This window comes from Falco rusticolus, chromosome W, assembly GCF_015220075.1.
Source record: "Falco rusticolus isolate bFalRus1 chromosome W, bFalRus1.pri, whole genome shotgun sequence".
Classification (NCBI taxonomy): Eukaryota; Metazoa; Chordata; class Aves; order Falconiformes; family Falconidae; genus Falco; species Falco rusticolus.
In genome coordinates, this window is record NC_051209.1 from 1,648,408 (window position 1) to 1,670,863 (window position 22,456).

Sequence of the window (22,456 nt, forward strand, 5' to 3'; positions counted from 1 at the left end):
TGTTTCTAGAGATGCCTGAACTGACCAAGTGCCTTCTTCCCCTCACTTTGGATCTTCTGTCTCCCACTCTTGAGATCCACTGTGCTCTGAGCAGTGTGGGGCAAGTCACTTACATAAGTCAGGCTGTAGTTTAGGAGCTAAGGACCTTTTTTCAGGGGCTTGCTCTCACAGCAGTATTTAAAACACCAATAATTTTCTAGAATTTAACCCTTTGTTTTCATTTCTTCCTTTTAAAGTTGGCTGTGTAACAGAGGTGCTCTTCTGGCCTTGTTCTAGGTCGTGGGGTTGCCACTACTGCTCAGCTGTCAGTGCTTCATCCAAAGACTGACCCTCCTCCTGAAAGAGATGTTAGGTTAGGCCTGTTTACAGGACTCTCAAATACCAGCAAAGTGAGCAAGGTTTTGGTTTTAGCAGAAGGCAAAAAGGGTTGCAGGTCAGAACCATCCCTGCTTGTCCATATTGTCTTCGGGTTGGGAAAATAACAGAGAAGTACCATTGGGCAGGGTCGGACAGCACTTACCAGGTGATAGTGTTACACAAGGATAAGGGAAGTAGTAATGGCGATGCCACGCTCTGCTGGAGCTGGCATGCCTGCACAGCTACAGCTGTCCTGCAGTGGGCCCACAGCACTAGCTAGCTAGATGTGAGCTCTTGAACAAACACAGCCTTCAAAATGCAGCAGGACTGCCTGTGGGATGCCTCAGCGAGGCAGCGAACTGAACCAGGGAAGTCTTTGGGTGTAACAGGGTAACTTTGCCAGGTCCATTCTGAAGTAACTCTGAAGCAGGAGCAGTGATACCTTGTGTATAAACTTAATGCTGGGGTTGTGGGGTTTACATTTTCCAGATCACAAACTTCACTTGATTTTATGCATTCAACTGCAGACTTAATACATGCTCAAGTTTAGCATTCTCTGCTTAAATTGGGATTAGCTGTCTAATGCCTGCGTTCTCAGTTTTGTTAGCCAGTTGGACAAGCGCAGTACAGTTTCGGTAATCAAGGTCAGAGATGGTCAAAGGTAAGAAGCTGATTCTTCCCACAAATTCTTGCAATTTATGCCTAGTTCTGAAAGTGCACAGTGATGGTAAAAATAAAGTTTTATTTAAGGAAAATGCTTTCTAGGTATCTGTAGTGTATCAAAGTAGTTTTGTTGTGATTTGGAATTTGTGCTGCTGAGTGATACTCTGTTTCAAAAATAGTTTCCTGTATAATCACTAATAATCCAGGATTACAGAACGTCCTGGTTTTTTGTTTTTTTGTTTGTTTCTTTTTTAATAGTAACAGGTCTGCTTTAATTAGAAAGGCTCTAATACAGATTAAGGCATTAGGCAAAGGGGAATCCTCCCATCTCTCAGTGAAATTATGAGTGCTGGGAGAAGCATTTAGATAATCAAAATTACAGAATGTTTCATTAAGGCATGCGCAGCCAGTCATAGTAGGATAAATGCTCACAACCCAAATTCACGAACTTTTAAGATGTAGCAGATTTTCTTTCCCAAAATAGTCTATGATCTAGGTGGCAGATCCCGCAAATCTTCAACTGAATAGACCCAGTGAGGTTATGATGTGAATAAAAGTTCGAAGGATAAGGACCTACACAAGCAACCCAAACACAACAGATACCAAGGCTGCATTATAGCATACAGAATCAGTCAGATTCATTTCTCTACTAACAAGATTAAAAGCACTAGGTGTTCTCTGCAGCACCAAAGGGTGATCTAGATGGAGAGAGCCTGGGGAAGAGTTTAAACAAACCCTAAGGAATGCAAAATAGCAAGATGTGATTTGCTTTTTTCGTGATTACTTTCTTGAAAAAAATAGTAATGCTAGCAGTAATGACCCATTCATCTGTGAGACAAACCAACCACATGAAAAGTGGATGAAGAAAAATCATTCAATGTACTTCTGTCCAATGCGATAAAATGTTAATGGATAAAAAGGATTGGGTTTTTTGCTTAATTAAGAATTCCAGTTTTCAAATCTCATTTAATTGTGTAAATCTAAAAGGGTTTTCTGCTCAGTAGCCTCAATTTTACAATTTTATTGTGGCCATTTAGTCAACCAGGTTTTTAATTCAGGTCTATTGTGTTCCAGGGAATGTTTTCATCTCTGTGGAAGTGAGAGTTTCAAGACTGAAGAAGTCAAAATGCCTTCACATACTATAATTGATTTTTTGTGTATGTCTACAATTAGCTTAAGGTATTAATATAAAAAGTAGGTAGGTGCATCTAATGATTTTTTTGGAGTAATCTGAACCATCTGCCTCTAGATATTAAGGAGTCACTCTTTAATCCAGATTATGGCTGACAAACTGATTTTGGCATTCACATTTCACTAGCATTGTGCCCTTGAAGAGCTGATGTAGCTGTAGAAACTCTCTTGCTTACAATTGTTGGTTTTGAAAACATTTTTGGTTTGGTTTGACTTCCTTGTAGTTGTTTGCTTATAGCTCCTTTTTTCTTAAGAAGATGGCCTTTTTAATGAAAAGTATGTTGAGCAACCAGGTAAAGAATTTGGGACTTGGAGGTGGAGGGGAAGAAAGCAAAGAAGAAAGCACTCCTTCTGATCCAGCAGCAGCCGCAGGAATGACCAGAGAGGAGTATGAGGAATATCAAAAGCAAATGGTTGAGGAGAAGTGAGTACCTGTTCCCTTGTTATCAGTATGGGGTTGATTCTTGGTAACTTTGTGCAGATAAAAACATCCCAAGAAAAAGCCAAACATCCAGCTCTCCCCTTTTGTCTAAAGCAGACCAATCTTTGCTAGAGAGGCTTTCCAAAATAAAAAGTTCACCAACTGGAAATGATAAAATATTATCCTCCCCCTCCAACCCATCCTACAACTCTCTCTTACACTTTCCTGTGATCTCCACACCTTGACATGCTGAACTCATTCCTAGTTGATGTTACTTTATCTGTAAGTTTTTTCCATGGGTATAAAGCTGTTTGTAATGCAGGGGTTAATTCTAAAATGTATTATGATTTGTTCTCCTAGAACTCCATCTGGAGTACACTTTCAATACATAATCTTTTCTTTGTGCAAGTTTATTACGGCAAAAATGAAAAAGTAAGGAGTGCCATCTTAAATGGATGTTTTTCATCTAGAGAAAAGCTTTAAGATGGTTATATTTTGTAGTTGCATTTTCAGTTACTTTTTCTAAAATCTATTAAATAAAGCAGAACTTTTCAGCTGATTAAATCTCACTTTTATTTTTTCTGTAATTTTGATCTTTACCACTTGCTGTGTTTAAATATCAAAACAGAAGCAAAATAAAGGACTTAACATGTAGGAGTTCAAATCATGCATAATTATAAATAAAACGATTGACTTCTAAATCTCAAATGCATCTGTTCCTCTAATGGTCAATTACATAATGGTTGTGTAAATCCTTCTGTAAGATGATTATAGGTGAAAGGTTAATCACTGACGGAATTTGAGGTATCCAGGTCTGTATTTAGCAGCAGCCATTTATATCATAAAACCTTGAACAGGTATCATTTCATTTGGAATAAAATACAGAATGTTTTGCTCTGCAGTTTGTCAAGGGATATTTAAAAGATAAATAACCACCTGCCAGCAGGAGGATGCTTTATTGAGACTGAGAAGCAAAACGGGATTCCTGAGAATAGGGAAAATGCTTGGAAAAATAATTATTTTTACAATGTTTTCCAGTGTGGCATGAGTTCATTACATGCTGAACTGTACCGAGAAATGGGTGCAGGAATGCTCAGGAAAGTACCGTTTGGAACAATAATAGGAGTATCTGATGTACTTTCAGAGAGCAAAAATTAGCTCAGGACAGTGCACACTGGTGCATTGCTGTAAATGTGTGTCAGAAACCTCTGTCATGGACAGAATGTCTGTTTTCAGGGCACTGGATTTTACCCAGTTTTCAGCTGTACAAGAGTGGAGATCAGAGAAGTGCCTCAGTGGAGTCACACTCGGGCAGGGTTTGGCCTTTGCACGACCATTCAGGCCTTGGGTTCTCCTCAGGTTTGGGTGTGGGGTTTTTGGTGATAAAACACACAAAAATGCACAGATCACTGTTTCTCAGGAAAATGTGTAATACGCAGGAACAAACAAGTGACCTGCACTGGCAGTCTCCAGCACGCTTGCATAGAATTTGCTTCCAGCACTGCAAGAGTTTAAGCAAGAGGGGACCACCAGTTTGTGCTGTATATCACAGGCTCTTGACTGTCACGTAACTACTCCCACATCTGTTCCCTGTTCCCACAAAGCTTCATGTTCCAGGGAATAATTAGATCCTCCAGAACAAAAAGGTGTTAAGATTAGGCCAGACACTAGGGCCCAGGCAATGGTGGGAGATGGGCTGAGTGAGTTTTGCCATGTCTTCCCATGATGCCAGGACAACTGAAAAGCTCAAATTCACCTGAGCAGAAAATCCCCTCCTGACCCTTAGCCCCACAGGACACCTAAAGGGATGTGTAGTCATGCTGTGCATGCTGCCCTGTGGAAGCATATCCCAGTACTGACTATGGCTGCTAATTGCTTGACTGGAGGAGTCAGCAACAGAAGAGGAAGGTGGAGAAAGAGAGGGGAAATATTCCAGAAAGGCTAAAAAAATCTCTTTCCAAGCTTCCCATCAATGGCTGGCTGAAAGAAGTTTAAGATGGCTTCCAGTTAATGTGAATATGAGAGAGAGAAACCCAGAAACTCATTTGTGATTTGTGGAAGCAAAGAAAAAATAACATTTCACCTTGCATGTAGCTTTTATGTGACAAAATACAGAAGAAAATCAATGTTGCTGTAGAATTTCCATGACAATGCTTCTGGGGAAAAAAACTGAAGGGGGGGGGGGGTGCAGGGGGTGGGGAAGGTGAATGTTACCACATGTTACCAAAAATCTTTGAGGAGACACATTTTGCAAATAAATATATAAGTAATCTAACCAAAAAGTGTGCTGAAGAGTTCTTAAATCTAATGAAAGCTTTTTATAAAATCACAAACAAAAGAAGTACTTTTCCATGCAGGGAAGCTGTGGAATTCATTGCCATAGGATTTTCTGAAGGAAAAGACCAGGAAAATTCATAGGTGACAGAGGCCATCCAGGGCTGTGAAGGACAGTGCTGTAGAGCCAATTTCCAGCTCTAGTACCCTACACTACTGATTTTTGGAAGGTGGGCAGTTTTGATACAGGGTGCTTATGCTCTTGATTTTCTTCTGTAAGTGTCCACAATTGTCTACTGTTGGCGATTGGACTCTAGGGTAGGTAAATTTTTGGTATGACCCAGGAAGACCGTTCTGCCATTGTGTGTGTTGTTATCCTATAAGAATGTCACATTCATAGAACAGGAGCATTGGCAGGCAGCCCCATCACTATATGTGCTCTGATGGAATAAGCAAAGCATGAAGTGTAACTTTGTTCTGCTTATTAGAATTGTTCATTGTTATAATGAGCAACCACAGCTAGTACAGGCACAAAGTCCAGACAGGTAGAATTGGCTTATCCTTAGTTCTTCACAGGACTCAAGGGAACTGTTCTGAGAACAGCTTAGGGTACAGGAAGCCTGGCTCCTTAGCATCACTTCATTGATACTGTTCCTTTTTGTGCCTTTGGACAAGTTACAGCACTCTGGGAACAATACCTGCATGTAGCCTTTTGCAGCCAAGCAACTGGTTCCATGTAAAAGGCTGTATTTTATTAGCATCTTGAAGAAATGTTTTTTCTGATTTCCAGGATGGAAAGAGATGCAGCATTTGCACACAAAAAAGCAGAGCGAGCCTGTCTGAGGGTTCATCTGAGAGAAAAGTACAGACTCCCTAAGGTAAGCCTGTAGTTCACCATGTCATCTGGTGCAGTGGCCAATTTTAAGACAAACTGACTTCCAGTGCAGAGTTCTGAAAATGGCAAATCACCTTCATTAGTGGGAGCTCCACTGCAGCTCAGTACAGAAATGGAGGAGGCAGGAGCTATGGTTTCCTGTAGTGACTGCTTCTTTTAGACCCTTTTTTCTCTGCTCAGTAGACGAATCTAGTGGAAAGATTCTTATAATCCCTCTCTATACTGTCAGATCTGAAACAGATGACTAGGCAAGTTATCTGATCAGGTTTCACAGTTAGTATACGTTCTTAACTTAGCAACATGCAACAGTTTAAAAAAAGCTATAAGCAAATACACGAAGTCCCTGAAAACTCCTCTACAAGCTGTATGCTTGAGTTTTGCTAAACTTCTGAAGGCTCATTTTTACTATCTTCTTCCAAGAAGCACAAGCAAACTGTCCATTTTTTTTTCTTTAGTGCTCCTGACACTAGCTGTCAAATGTTCCCAGGAAAACCAAAATATAAACAGAAACTTCAAGCAACAGAGAAATATGGAGGTTTGTTAAAAGCAGGCAGCAGCTGCAATAGTTGCTGGATCATGACAGAAAGCATAGTTAGCATTTAGGTTGATAGTGTTTTCCTGACATAAAAACACATGGATACAAACAAGGATAGCTCTCTTCTGTATTTAAACGTGTTTTCCTGGTTTAGAAGGAAGACTTGCTCCTCTGTTTATTTTCTGATCACCTTCCAGTTTTTCAGGGATTTAACTGTAGAACTCAAAGGTTTATCAAAGTACAGGATTCAGCACTAAGCTTGTAATAAACATCCACAGATCTTGCCTTCTTAAAAAATTTTAAATAAATAAAACTTCAAAAAAAAGATTAGAAACGTGAATATTCTGGAGACAATTTCCTGTCACAAGAAGGTGATGGTTCTGTAATGAAGAAAGCTGGTATCTCTTGTAGGACTGTGGGCTGAAATTGAGGTGAGCTAAGGGAGTGAAAGCCAGAGAAGGATTCTGCAAAAGAATCAAGGAAGATAAGCCCACAGCAGAAAACGTTAAGTGAATACTTGGCACTCATTTTAACTGCAGGGTCACTATGAATGTCCCTAGATAGGTTTCCCTATGACAGTCTCTTTTATGGGGGTGAATCAGAGGAATTTTCTCAGCTCAGTGTTATCAGAGGAGGTTATTGAACAGTGAAGGGCACACCAGAGCCAATGGGTATTTACCCAAGAATTCTAAAAGATTTCAAATTACGAATTGCCAAACTTACCAAGGCATGTAGTCTGTTGTTTAACCTCAAAAGATGGGAAATGTGAATACATTTTCAAAAAAAGGCTCCAAGAGACACACAGGGAACAACAAATCAGTAGTTGACTTCTGTAAGGGAAATGAAGGAAAACTACTAAAGATAGCTAGCAGATATATGGGCAAGAATGATATGATGGGGAAAAGAGAAGTAAGACTTTTGTACCAGACAGGCCAGCCTTTCGAACCTGTTAGCATGCTTTGAAGGGATGACTGATCATAAGGGTGAAAACAATTAGTTCTAGTTTTCAAAAACCAACCAACCAAACAAAAATGTTGGACAATTTCCTTCCCCAAAGACTTGTTAAAAGAAAACAAACTGTTGTAGGGTGTGAATGAAAGTCCATTAAGTATTGAATATTATTTTCCATTCATTCTGAAGAAGTGACTGAAGACTTGTTTGTGCAAATTAGTACCAGGGCCTTTACCACTGTGCATTTAAAGGCTCCCTGAAATTAGAGACTCTGCTCTGGGCCACGGAATTGAAAGGCTTTGTGTCTGTCTGTGACTTTCCAGCACCTGGTTGTGGTATGTGGGTGCAGACCACTTGTGCTTTCCAGTTTTGTCCAGAGTGGGTTGCAGTGTTAGATGCAGCCCAGAGAAAGTAACTCAGGGTTCTGTGCTTGGAAAAGTTGTCATTTTGTAAACTTCTTCCATAGGCAGGAGAGAGGTAATATGGGACAGAGTAGTCTCTGTAGGGGTTTGGATCATGCATCTGCTCTGAACTACTACTACTACTACCACCACCACCACCACCACCTACAGTAAAGATGTTAGCATTTTTTAAGATTTTGTTTATGTTCCACAAGGAAGTATTTGGTGATTCTTAGCAATTTGGGACCTTGTTTATACCACTAGCACTCACCTGCCAGCTCTGAGTCATTACCATTTGTTTTCTGATCGGTACCTTCCAGTGCTTTTCTGATTAATTAAAATGGAGGAAAGTAAAGAATCCATCTTGTGTAAATTTAGCTAATTTAGTTTTTAGAAAAACTGTAGTATTTAACCCAAGCAAGTCATTTAGGGACACTGTCATCAATGGAAAGAGACCAGCACTTCTAGCCTCATCTATCCGAACTTTCACATAAGCATTTAAGGCAGAGTTGGGTCACCTTCCAGTGGCTCATGCCTCTTGCAGAGGGAGGTGAGGTTGCTACCTTAGACCAGACAGCTGAAATCAGGTGACATGTATTCCACTCCCAAGACACTGGTTCTTGCAATGCTGTAGCTAGAATTAGCAGAACAACCTGATCTTTGTTTTTGTGCTCACAAACTTGAACTTGAATCTGAACTCAGCCTTAGGCAGAGTTGCACATAGATCCCAGAGACCTACATAGGTCCACAGACTGTGTAATATGGTTCAGATGCTTCTGAGAGCAGGATCTGTTTCTTGGACTTACTGGATTATTCTATTATGTATGTGCATAATATTTATTGACTTCATGTTCTGGTCTCTCACGTTTCTTTGGTTTAGCCTAATATGCTGTGTTACTCTGCAGTTAGCATCATGATGCAGGATCTCCAGTTGCTGTTGCTGACTTGGTAGATTTACTGGGAAAGGGGGAAAGCTTAAGAGCTGTTGCTTTCCACCCTGACACACAGAAGTAGAACGTGTGTTCCCATAGCTTATGATACCAATGAGAGCCTTCCCTCTGCTAAAACCTGGGTTGCTTCCATCCCTGAACTTGAGCCTCTATACAGGTAGTGAAAAAAGCTTATTTCTCGAAAGTCTTTGGACTTTGGACAGGTTTACATAGGGACTTTATTCACAGATCATTAAAAGATCACGTGAGTTCTCTCCAAATCTTAGAATGGCAGTAGTTTATATGCTATTAAACTGCACTTAGCCTGGTCACTCCTTCATTGCTTATAAAAGATTTCTAATGAGATTTGTTTTCCCAGCTTCATTTAAGATACCCTTCACATACAGTTATGTCAAATATGACTTCAGTGACTTGCTGCAAATCTAAAATTTGAGCAAATGCCCTGGCAATAATGGCTCTTTTCTGGAGTCCTCTGGTTGCTTTTCCCTCTGCAGACAGTGTTACGACCATGTGATCTGTGCTCTCTCTGTTTCTCATTCCATCTCCTGCAGTCAGCAGAGCTTGGGGCTTGCTGGTTCATTGGTCACATGCAGATATGGACTTCTTCATGTTTTGGTGGCCCGTTTTGTATCACCAGCTTCCAAATAGAATGAACCGAGATATGTTTAACTGAAGCCCCAGGCTCCTGCTCTGCGGCACAGAACCACAAAGGTATTCAGGTGCTGGGCTCCAAGGGATTTCAAGGAAATTAAGAGCCTCCATGCCCCTGCGGGTGCCGGCCCAGGCAGACAGAAGCCTGATTACTGTATCAGTGTGATTAAAATATTCACAAATGCTTTTAGAGAAAAGTTACTGTACAAAGACGCTGGAGTCAAGGCAGTATATGGCTCATGCTTCCAGAACTATCCCTGCCCCTTTTTTGGTCTATATTAATTAAGCAGCAGTAATGAAATTAACTATCGACAGGGAGTTCAACACATTCAAAATACATGCAGACAACAAATTCATAATGCCTCAGGGTACTTCATTCATACGGCTCAGGGTTCTGTCACAGAGATGAGGGAACAACAGGAGCCAGGAATCCGCCCGAGGCCTGCGGGCACCTACCTGGTTAGGGCCCAGCCCCGGGAGAAGCCGAGGGAAAGGCCCTCCCAGCCGCTGCAGAGCCTCCGGGGTTCAGCTCCGAGAAAGCACGAGCACTGCGCGGGGCTGAGGGCACCCGCCCGGGCTGTCCCGTGCCGGGCGCTGTGGGCCGGGGGGCGCAAGGCCGCCGGTCCGGGTAGGCCCGGGGCCCGCCGGCCGCCCCCGCCCTGCGCCGCGCGGCCGAAGCCCTCCTGCTGCCCTCGCTGCGCGGGCCCCGCCGCCGGAAGGCAGCTGCGCTGCGAAGCCGGCCCGTGGCCGGAGCCCACGGCGGGGCAGCCGGCGCTGAGGGAGAGCTTCGCAGACGTTGCTTTTTCCTGTACTAGTTGGCAGGGTTCAGAAGCAGCCGCCTTTTCCCTTGGATTTCTTTGGGAAGTTATTCAGAATATGTTTAATGAGAAGTTTGTAACAAGTCCGTTAAAAAAAACCCCACCGCTTCATAAAAAGGTGTGCTTTTCTGGAAACAAAAATTTCCAGTAGTGACTGTAAAGACAGAAAAGGAATTATGATTTTAAAATTGTTGGATCTTTTTGATGTTATCAAAATTCTGATGTGCTAAAATGTCACACAGATGTTTTTGCACAGAAACAGGGTTTTGTGTGTAATGTTTCTATCACACCTGGCTAGCAATACTAGCCTCCCTCGCACAAATGATTTGTGCTTGCCTTTCTGAACTGAGTGGGAAGGATTTAACCTGGCCGAAAGTATTAAAGACACCAGAGATACTTTGCATCCTTTCTTGTCCTTGATCTGAAAGAATTTGAGAAAAGGAGTGGGAATGTCAGCCAAGGGTTCTTAGCGGTCTGGTTTTTGTGGCTTGGTGTTTGCTGTCCAAACGTGCCTCACTGAAGTCTGCCTGCGTTTCAGTGAAACTTAGGTCAATGGCATTCAGTTCAAAAGTATTTCCTTCACAGTGAGGTGACCTACGCCATCTTCTTGTACCTAATTTGCATTTTAGATGAACTGAAATATATTATGTTGGTTGAGGTGGAGTTTTGAGACTGAGACGAACAGCCCAATGCAACTCTGGAATCGAAGCAGAAAGCCTGGGATGACTTAAGGCCAATGAAAGTTTCACTATGAAAAATGCTTCTGTGATGTTCATTACAAGAGAGCCCTGAAGGCCATTCAAGCAGTGTGTTGGCACCACTCAAATTCATCAAGCCTTGTTCGGAAAATGACATGTATCGGGTTTCCTGGTCTAGCCCTCTGGACTCTTGCCCACAGATACCAGATTCAAGAGCCTGCCAGTCAGCCGGGCTTTCCCAGCAGATTATTTAAACCCGTCACATACTCCCACTGTCTCCAAGGACTGATCTTTTACTTTATAGCCACCTCTCTATATATCATCTCCGCTGCCTTCTCCCACAGGGCTGAACTTTTTCAGATGGCTCCACCAGCTGCCATTTTTCCTTCTCCTCAGAGTAAATTACTACCTTAACAGAGGGCTCAGTCAATCACTTTCATCTACCTTCAGATCTGCAGGGACACAAGTCTGTGAGCAGTGGGCCTAATGGTTAAGCTTTTCCCTCCTCCTGTCAGTGGCTGCTGGTGGTGCTTTTGGCCAGTGGTTAGTACAATCCTGCTATCCTGACAGAGGAGCCAGATGCGAAGGGTTCCTCATGGAGGACACATTCCAAGGAAGTCTACCGTTTGCCAGTGAGAGGAGTTTTGTAGTTTCCTCAGTGCTCTGTGGATCTCGTGCTAAATCTGCACTCCTAAATGAGTCAGTGCTGGGGCATGCTTTCTGGTGCTCGAGTGCCATTACCCCATTGCTAAGCTACCGGACAGTCCCTAACACAGTTTTGGTCTGAGCCAGCTAGCCCTTTAGGGTCCATCACCTGGCATGAATTGGGAGCAAAGGCAAATGTGACCGAGGAATTTAAAAGCCTGTCTTAGAACCTGCAAGTAATAGGATTGAATGTTTATGCATTTTCTGCGCCAAGCACAACTAAACACTACAAACAGTTGCAACAGTCACTGAAGTGTTTAAAGACTTGCCCACTGAAACATCAGAAATGCTGGAAGGAGAGGACCCAGCAGTCAAGCAACTACAAATTGACAAGGTCGTCTAGGATCAGAAAGTGATTACACGATGGAAACACGAATTGTAAATCATGCATTTTTTCTGCAGCATCAGTTTGATGCCGCTTCTAGCCCTGAGCCGTCATAGGCCCTCTAGTGTCATGTTCATAAAATTGCACCGCTCTTAAAACACTCGATTGAACCCTAAGGACAAATTACAGTTTGGCTTAAAAGTGAATCGACCTTGTGACTTAGATACAATTATATCATCTGTGTTTTCCCAGTCGGGCAGGACTCACCTCATTCATAATCGGGGATGAAAAATTTATTTTTCTCTAACTTTGAAAACATGGGTTTTGCAACCAAAACCTTGCTAACTGACTTTCCAAGAAAGGGAAGTGCTGTCTTAAAAATCTATGGCACGATGTTTTGAGACAGGTACTGGGGCCGAAAAAAGCAAGGGAAAAAATGATGTGAAGAAAGCTCAGTTAAGCTGCCTCTCTATTTGCCCTGCCAATGTGTTGGTGTTGAACAGAGCTTTTGTAAGCAAATTTGAAGTGAATACAGTTCTATTTAACAACTCATTTCAGATCAACAGACTCTCTATAAGGACGTTTGACTTTTAAAATCATCTGAAGGTACAGTTCATCATCTTCAGGAGTGAAGGCATATTGCTGCACCTATAGCTTCTCATTCAAATGATCCCTTTACATGGAAGTGTTATTAGCCTCTCAGTCTTTCGCAGATGGTTATCGAGGTCACACGCTTGCCTGTACCTGAACCTTGATCCCTTTTTCACTCCTAGAGGCGTTGCTATTCCAGCTGCAGGCCTCTCTATAGAAACACAGGTCTGCACTGAGCAGCTGAACATCTCCAGGCGTTACCAAACCTGCGTACCTCCTGCCAACCGCACAGGTCATCTGCAAGGCAACCTGCTGGCCTGGGAGGAATCAACGGTGCTGAGCTCTTTTGGCTCAACATTGCAGTCTCCTGTGAACCAGACAGGCTGTGTGTGCTGCCTGCTTATGGCATAAGGCCCACACAACCAACAGGCCCTGGTATAAGCACGGGATCTGCTCCACCTGTGTAAAGCTGATATTTGTTACCACAGCAGATGCATTAGGGGATTGTTGGCACTCTCTCATACCTATAGCCTGGCATCAAAAAGGCTAGAGAAATGCACCTCATCTTCAGATTCCCTCCAGACAGAATATCCACCTGGAAGAGAAAGGGGTAGGCCTGGAGAAACATGTATATACATTATTGCATGACTGGCGTCATATATAGGGGCAGAAGGAGCAACGGCAGATTATCCGCTATGCTCTTCTGTGTTCATCAGCTGCAATATACCGTTTGTTCTGGGCCGTGAGTGCTCAGCATAGTGACAAGAAAGAGGAAAACATATCCTGAGGGCGAGTTTAATTACAGAAAGATTAATTATGAAAAAAAAAAAAGTACAAGATTTTAAGTGGTTGATTGGATTGTAAGCCTAAATCTCTAAACACCAGCATTTTAATTAGCAGTTGAGTAGTAAAATATCATTAGGCTTTGTTTTCCTTTTGGAGGCATATGCCAAGCCAGCTACTGAACACTTCCCCATGGCCTTACCATGTTCTGAGAGGCCCCAGCTTTAAATCCCAAGAAGGGCTAATTTCAAAGGCTTCAGGATGCTTATGAGCCTGGCTCTCAACTAAAAGTCAGTGGAGCTGGGTGTCTTGCTGTGATTTTGAAAGTCTCCCTTCTGCAGTGTTTATTTCAGTTCTGAGGTGGTGTTCAGGTCTCCACAGCTACCTTTGGCTGACCCCCCATGAACATGCTGCCACCTCATAGCACCCAGGGGCAGGCAATGGTGATCTGCCCCATCTCCAGCAGTATCTTGGCTTTGGTACACATTAGGTCCTCTTTGGGGCCAAATTTCAGTAATAAGAGTAGAAGGCTTGCCTCCAAGGTAGGGCAGGAGCTCTAAGCTGGCAAAGAAGATATTAAGCATGTACTTAGCTTTGCTGATTTGTGGCAGTTGCAAGTAAATTTTGCAGGATATGCTTTTCTGCACTTGTGTCTACCTATTTAGCATTTCTTGGTTGAAGGTCTGCTTTCTTTTCGTCAGCCCTTACGAAAACATATATCAGGAAGAAAATGAAATTATTACATGCATGCTATATGTCCCTGAAAAAAATTCAACTCCATGATGCAACATCATGGCAGAAAAATGCTCTCAGACCTGTGATAATGCATTAAGTATTTTGAAAAATGAAAGTCATTTCAGGTAGCCTGTAGTATGGGACAGAAACCCTGAAAATCACCAGTATCAATCACTAGCACATATTGTAAATAAAAGCATGACATTCAGGACCAAGCAGGGCCCCGTTTTCAGTGCAAAATCTAAAGCTCCATGTTATCTGGGCCAGATTTATAAGAGAAAGCAGTCCCTTAATGAACCTAATCCTATTAACAGAATTGTCAACTTAGGTTTGTCACCAGAAAGATGTTTTTAGCCATGAGACATTTGATCTGTGGGCAACTTTTTAATCTTTGGAGTACCCAATGCATTACCTCCATACAAAACATTTTTTTAAATGAGATATACAGATAAATAAATATATTGATAAAAATAAAACCCACACAAAACCCTTTTATTCACTTACTGCCTTTTTCCTGAACTGGGATACAGTAACCAATTAACTTCTGCAAGGTTTAAACAAAGAGGCTTGAGGTGCTAGTGCCTGTGATGCAGGAGAGGCACATCTGACCAGAGGCACATCCAGCCCGTCCAAAGACCTTGTCTGCAGCACAGCAACCTCTCCCCATGGGCCCCACCGTGCCCTTCACATTGCTGGTCTGCACATATATCCACCATGTCACCTCAAATGCCACTGCTCTCTGTCAGAGTGTTGTCACACAAATGCTGTTCTTCTGTCCACGTGCTGGGGGTTGTGTTGTGCTATGTGAATATATGATGCATGAAAAGCACCTCAGGAAGGGACTATGTCATCTGCCCCAAGCAGGTGGATCCCCTCCCCTCATCAAAGCACTTCTGTGGGCACCGCTCTACAAGATTCTCTGCTACGGAACAGCAGGATGTTTTTTTGTTCACTGATATTTAGAGGGAAAGAGTATTCAGATGCAATCAGGTGTCTTCTCAACAAGTGCTGCTAAAGACATTGAAAAGGAAAGCTTCTCACCATGAAAGGGACATGCAGTCATGTAATCTCAAACAGCTCTTGCTCTATTGTGCTCTGATGGGAATATTGTTAAGACTTGATTTAATGAATAGCGCTGTTCTAGAATTAAGGGATTTTTTACTTGTATGCAGCCATTACATAAGCTCTAGCTGTGCCCCAGGGGATGCACCAGCCAGGCAGAAAGAGAAACTTGTTTCAGGAGAAGCTCTTCAGTGCATACAGGCTTTAGACAAGTATCTGAAAACAAGTATTTGCTAAGCTTGAAGAATTCTTTTGCTGATCTGAATGTTTTCTTAATGGGCCAGAGTGAAACAGCTGTGGATCTCCTGTGAGAAAAACGGAGCCACAGTGTGGTTGTCAGAGCAGTGGGATCAGGATTTTGCTCCCCGAGAAGGTTAAGGCCAGGGAGCCAGGGGACCCCAACACAAGCAGTGCCCCTGCCCACTGGCATGGTCCCACAGGCTCCGAATGCAGCGGGAAGAGCTGGGGCTGGCAGCAGGGTCCAGCAAGTGCCCAGTGGCTGTCCAGGAAAAAAGGCATGGTCTCTCCTGGAGAAGCAGTTAAGAGGCCAGGCTCAGCAGGGGACCACTGTGGCATGGGCACAGCTGTGACGTTGCTTAGGGCAGGGCTGGGGGCCAGGCATGAGCTGAAGTGGGGTTTCTAGGCCCCAGGGGTAAGGGGGCTCTCAATGACGTCAGCTTGGGCAACAACACGCTGGTGCCCACAAGGGCCCGACAGCTGGGATGTTGAATAGCCTCCCCCACCCCCCACCCTTGCACTCCAGACTGTGATCCCTGTGTGAGGATGGTGCAAGGGGGTGCTTATGGGGGGGGGGGACAAGGCTGGTGGTTCCAACCCATGTCTCCTTGTCCCTACTTGCAAGGTACCTGCAGCCCTGCTGCATTGCTTATCAAAAAGCCCACTTGCAGGACAAGGCAAGATGAACTCTGGTTTTGTATGTAATTGGTGCAGTCCAGACCTGATGAATCACAGGACCAGGTCTGCCTGCCTAAGGATCTCTGCACATAGGCAGAGCTAAACTTTATGACAGGGTAAGTTAGGCCTAGGGAAAGCAGTACACCACACAGCAATGCTGGAAAAGTGTGGCTCCCCTGTGGATTATTCTGTCTGTGAGCTTTGATCTCTTTTGTTTACAATCAGACTTCGTATAAACAGGTGTTTAGACTGTCTGTTTTCTGTACACCTCTGTACCATGTATGTATAAAGAACTCTGTGTTGCACCTGTAACAAAATGGACCTGAGCCTGACTACATCAGATGCAAACCCAGGATCACCAGGCACTAAGGCTCTATTGCCTGTGCTGTTGAGTTGTCAGACTAGTGTCTGACCCAGTTCTGGCCTGGGCACTCTCCCAAGCAGTTCCCAGAGCCAGTTTGGGAGTTAGGACTGGCATTCCCAATAGGCAGTTAGATGGGACCACTCTGTCTGGTAGGGCAAGAGAGTTCAATAGCATCACGGTGGGTTGTTCCAGGCCAGCTGGCCTTGGGGCAAGAGACCACTGCCAGGCATATTTAATTTACTAGAATATATGTTGCTTCTGTGTTCTCAGAGATGCTAAAAAGGTGTCTAAGCACTTGCAGAGACCTGGAGACTATGGAGATTAAAAGTCATCAGGAGAGAGGCCATCCCGTCCAGTGCTTGCTTGCCAGGGTCCAGAGGGGCTTTCTGTATAGGTTTGTAGAGCCCATGGCCCCAGCTGTCCTGTCCATGAGGTCTGCCTGTTTTAGGTGCTCTCTGTGGTTCAAGCTGAGTGTATTCTGATGCAGGGTAGTGTATCTGGCCAGGTGACAGTCCCTACGCGTGTGCATGCTGGGATAGCAGGGATCTGCACACCCTGCTCATGCTCAGACTGCACGCTGCTGTTTGACAACGACGTGGTGCATTTCCAGCACCACATTTCTGATCCCAACTTTCAGAAGTGAGTGCTTGGAGCTGCAGGCTCACTGTGTAGTTGGACACTTGCAGCATTAGCCTGACTTTAACAGCATCCTGTGGGAAAAATCTTCGGGTCTCTCCTTGAGAGAAAACAAGCTTTAACCCAATTCCACCAGACTTTTTTAAAAACCAAACAAACAAAACAACAGGTAAAATCAGAAACTTAATCCTACATCTCCATTTCAAACCAAAGTAATGGAATCAGATCTGTCAAATTTTGGAAGAAGGAGAAAAGGCCATACATTTCTTACGTGTTGCTTTGCTTGTTGTTGAGCGACCCTACCCTGCAGAAGCTCATACTAGGTCTGTTCAAGGACAGCGTAAATGCCAAGTGACTAGAGGCAGGTGACTTTGGCAGAATTGTACTGCTTTAGACTACATCTGAATACATTCTTCTTTGGTCAGAGAACACTCTGAATCCCCAGGCTGTGTTGTGCATCACATCTCAGACTTCAGTAGGACAGTGGGCTTTGGTGCAAGAAGGCATCAAACAATTGTTCACGTATCATCCTCTACTGCTACTTGGGAGAATTTCAAAAGGGTTAGCTCCTCTGACATCCAGCACTCGCTGATTAAAAGTTTAACACATTTTTTTCCTGCCACACAACCAATAAAGAACACTTCTGCCAATTGGGATATTGTTTCTAGCTCCCACAGATCTGGTAGCAGCAACTCTTACCCAAACAGGTCAAGAAATGTCCTCACCCATTTTAGCCACATGGTAGTAACAATCATGATACACTCTCCATATTTTCCTAAGAGGTATGGGGAGGAATCAGGTTCAAGGGAAGTACAGTTATTGCAAACATCATTTTCCAAATATATGTAACAGTAAATAGTGGCTATGCTGTCAGGCATCCCAGTCTGCCTGTCCTTGCTAAGGCCTGAGACGATGCAGACATTGCTCATATCTGTCCTTCCATTCATTGTTGCATTCATTCATTCATGCAAACCCAAGACCGCTCTCACTCTCAAAAACACCTCCTGCTGACAGTGTTGCTGCTTATTCATATCAGGCCCTTGCTGCTGTCATGCTTCATTTTGGAGATGTAACGAGGCATTAATGCTTATCTTTGATGTGTGAACTGTGTCAAAATACCCTGTTCTTCTGAGCTCTGGATCTATCACAATCCACCATAAAATGTGAACAAAATCACCATTGTTTGAAACATAGACACAACCCCAGCGTTTCAGCGGGCAGGCAGGAAGCAAGTGTGTGTAGCACTTATGGCATCTCAGTCCTTTTAATTGCTTAACCAGCTCCTTCTCCTGTCTCCTTTTGCTCTCTCAGACTCACACCCAACCTTCTATCCTCTCTTTTGTTGTCCAAGTCCTCCCATTACCCCACTTACCAGCACTGCTCTGATTATGTGTCAGGCAGCCCCTGCTCTTCGTCACAATTCCAAGATGCCAACCAAAGACTTAGATATAGTTTAGACATGGTTCAGGGAAGATGGGGACCTTCTTTCCAGTAATTCTTTACTAAGTTTAATGCATCTTTCTTCAATAAGGTGTCAGTTTAGTGCTGATACCTAAAAATGCCCACCACAAATGAACAGGGGAAGGGTAGCCACACAGTTTTTCTAAAGCTATGGCTTCACCAACCAAATCGCACAACAGCTGATAGCCTAGGCAGTAGATTGCAGCAGGTCTTTGGTGGATACAAGTAACTTGTGGTGGATTTCCTGCAGCATCAGCATGTTACCACAATTAACACATGTGGCAGAAGTTTCTAAAATGCCAAATGACACTGAGGACTTTGGTTTTGACACTACTGAAACCCTTCAAAGAAATATAATTGGCGTTTTCTGAAAAATTCTAGCACTTGTATGGGGGCTGACTGAGTGCCTGAATTCCTAAGTGGCATCTAAAAACTCTGAAAAACCCCTGCATATGTTTCAGTTCTCCCTAAAACAAACAAACAAACAAACAAACAAAAGCAAGACTCATCATAGACCCTGGGATAGCAGACATACTCTCATGTACTGTATCTATTTTCTGCTTCTTGTATCAGAGTGAACTGGATGAGAATCAAATACAGATGGCTGGAGACGATGTGGGTTTGCCAGAAGACCTTCAGAAGATGGTGGCAGAAGATCAGGTGGAGGAAGAGGACAAGGACTCTATCCTGGGACAGCTGCAGAACATCCAGAATATGGACATGGATGCAATCAAAGAAAAGGCACAAGCCACCTTCACCGAAATAAAACAGGCAGCTGAGCAGAAATGTTCTGTGATGTAGAAGAAACACCACTATCCAAGGGCTGTAAATTCAGTCTTGTCTCACATGGGCTGCAGAATGCAGGCAGGCAGAGGAATGCATTTAGCTCTATAGCATTAAATGTAAATATAGAAAAGTGAGAAAGAGAAACTTAAACCCCGAGGGGGGATGTCAAAATTTACATGCTGTGACTGCTTAGTGTGAAGTTAGAACAGATCCTAATTTTTTAACATAACATTTTTCCCCATGGAAAAAAATGGAATTAGAAAAGCTAATATTGGGGGGAAATTGTGCCTTTTCCCATGTTTTCAGAGCCATCAAGATGCTATTAAATGTGTATTTTTTAGCAAAATTGTGCTTCTTATATATAACATATGGGTAACCACTCATTTAATAACCTTTTCAGAAATAAACACATATATTTCTAATAAAAAAATGTCTGTTTCAAAAAATATGAAACAAATCCGGTACTCAAATGTTGATGTTTTCTGCAAAAACTTAAAAAACAAGGCTTTGACCATCTCTGTACTAAATATAGCAAGAAGCTAAAAGCGAAGTGTATGACTTTACAGCTTGGGACAAAAATGTCATCATATACAGAACTAGTGGGGACTTGTAGGGAACCAAGGCTGGGTAGCTATCAGCAATACCTGGTCAGTCCGCAATGCAGACTTCTCCAGGCTGCTCTAAGTTCACAGCCTCGTGGTCTTCAAATGCAGGTCAAACATGAAGTGGCAGCAGTGTCCCTCTGCCTGGCTGCTATGTGTGCCAAATGCTGGGGCCTGCGGTACCAGCAAATAACTTGTATAGGCTAAAACAAGCTAGGAGTTATCTCTGTACAAGGCTAAACAGAAATCTGGGCCACCTGAAGGATTTGCCAGGGTAGGTCACCTAAACGCTGAGAAAAAGCACGGCTTTCACTAGTGCTAAATCTGAGTCTGTGGGACAGGCAGGATCTGATTCAACAGCTTTAGATTCAGGACCAAGCAAGATTATCTTTGCTGCTGTGCAGTTTTTTTCTGGGGAGAACCCAAGCAGGTGCTGGCACAACTGCCTCCAGCTCCTCCAGAAGCAGAGCTGATGCCGGTTAGCAGCTGGCGGCTAGTGGAGGGACGGCTCTGTGCTCCAGCCTGCAGCGCTGTTGGGGCTGCCAGCTGGGCCCATGCAGCCTGGGCAGGCCAGGGGGGCTGGCAGAGGTTATGGCCCCCAGCCCCATGGTGGTTAAGGCAGGTGGGAGCACCAGCCTGTCTCTGCACTTGCATAGCCCTGGCAGTTATCATGCATGATAACCCATACAAAAGTTGTACGGCCCTTGTACATGGACAGTGTATGCAATGCTGCTCCCAAGGGGCTTGGATATTGTATAAAATTAAGGACTCTGTAAGCTGTCCAAGAGCTAGCCTGTGAATGAAATTTGTGAATGAATATATGTAGCACCTTCCTACAGGTTTATAAGTCTCTCTTTCTCTCTCTCCCCTCCCCTCTCCTCTGTCTCCACCCAATCAAGTAAAAACATTCATTTAAAATGAATAAATGCACAAAGTATGGTTTGTCTCTTCTTTCTTTCTCTCTTTCCCTTCCTTCCTTTCTCCCTCTGTCTTTTCACTTTTGTCTCTCCCTCTCTTCTTTTCTGCCTTTTACCTTCCCTCCCCTCCCCTCTTTTCTCTCTCTCCTTTCCTTAATCCTGGCCTCCCATACTGGTCTGTGAAGTGCTAAAGATAAAATTGCAACACACTCCAGCTGTGATGGCTGCTTTGTACTGAGCCTGCTTTGCTGGGGTTGGCCCACGCCATCCAGCCCCACAGAGCAGTGGTGGCTGCCAAGCCCCAGCAAGTTGCAGTGCTTTGAGAGATGCTGGGCAGTCTGGAGAACTGGCTGTCCGCAAGTTCCATGGCCCTGGGCCTCCAGTTAAGCTCAGGACTGCACCTCCAGCCCCTGCCCAAACCATGCTGTACCTGGTGTCTGTCACCAGCTTGGCCACAGCCACATCTGTGCCTGGCTGCAACACAGTCCCTGCAAACAGGCTTGCCAGCTGGACCCGGGACCTGCCTGGTGATCACTGGGCCAAATCCCGACTTCCCAGCTTGGCCTTGGACCTGCCTCCCTGCCACAGCCCTGCTTGGCCTCCCGGAGCTGCCGGTGTGCCCAGCCACCTGCCTTTGTCCTCCCTCGCACCTCTCTGGGGCAGCGTGGGGCTGAGCCCTGCCCCACTGCCTGGGTACTGTGGCAACCTCACGGCTCCTGGCAGCGATGTGGGAGCTACCGGCTCAGGGACAGGCCGAGGTGGCAGCTGTTGTTCCTGTCCTCTGTGGGACCGCTCTTGGATGCAAGAGATCATCTTAGGAAGGCTCCTTCAGCAATTGCTATTCAAATATAAGTGGCATAGAGTCATTTGAAAAAGTATCAAATATTTTCCCTGTTGTAGTCCCAAGAAAACAGGCCTTTTCTTCTCGCTTACTTCTTTCTTGCTTAAGAATCATACAAGTTGTCAAGTTTACCTTCCTTGTTTTTCCCAGAGGATGCCCTCCTCCACTCAGAAAAGGATGTCAGCCACTCTCCCGTTGTAATAGGTCATTTCTTTAGAGAAGACCTATCTTCAGCACATTCATCAAGCATCAGAGCTAGCAAATACTAACACTGACTCAAACACTGCCTAAAACCAAGAGACTTCTGATCCTATTTCTGTCTCTTGGGATCCTTCTCTCATGTCACCAGAGAATTTCATTATCTGTGTAGAAAGACAAGCGGGCTCTTTTAGGTGGTCTTTATATAAAGTAATTAAAATAGTTGCCAGCTCAGTTCAAGTGGCCTTTGACTTGTGGGAATCAATCAGTTTCCCTCTGTATTTGTATAAATATTTGTAGGTGTCTCTGTACTGTTCTGTTACTTTACAGACTGCATTGTCTTACCTATAAAACACAAAAGTAAACAAGCCTCAGGCTTTTGACCTTTGAATTAAAATGTGCCTGGGACATCCTGAAAATCTTATTGAAAGCATCTGGTGGTTTAAAGGAGCTAATTAAATTCATCAGCACATATAGGATCAGCATTTTCATGGTTTAAAGGGTCAGAGAAGAAAGTACAGTCAGAATCACCAAACAAGCGATTAATGAGATTCCAAAAACATGTCAGAGCTGGCAGAGGTGAGCGGGGCTGGGAGGTGGCTGCAAGCTGGTGCGGGACGGGGGCCCTCCCCATCCACAGTGTGGGATGCTCCCCAGCCCTGGCACTGGCCACAGCCATGCTGGTCTGCTGCTGGGAGGGGAGCAGGCTGCCCTAGGCACCATTTTTAGA

General features: G+C 44.0%; 1 protein-coding gene and 1 long non-coding RNA gene across 2 annotated transcripts; one reads left to right on the forward strand and one right to left on the reverse strand.

Moving 5' to 3' along the window:
* Positions 1-146: 146 nt before the first annotated feature.
* LOC119140810 lies at positions 147-10,226 on the reverse strand. The gene is made up of 3 exons (XR_005101725.1): positions 9,746-10,226; positions 7,060-7,166; positions 147-336 (listed from the first exon to the last, which is right to left on the reverse strand). It is a non-coding gene; the product is annotated as an uncharacterized LOC119140810 (long non-coding RNA).
* Positions 332-20,709, forward strand: CPLX4 (complexin 4). The gene is made up of 3 exons (XM_037372434.1): positions 332-2,635; positions 5,697-5,784; positions 18,956-20,709. The coding sequence occupies exons 1-3, from the start codon at positions 2,469-2,471 to the stop codon at positions 19,181-19,183; spliced, it is 483 nt and encodes a 160-aa protein (XP_037228331.1). The 5' UTR covers positions 332-2,468; the 3' UTR covers positions 19,184-20,709.
* Positions 20,710-22,456: the final 1,747 nt, after the last annotated feature.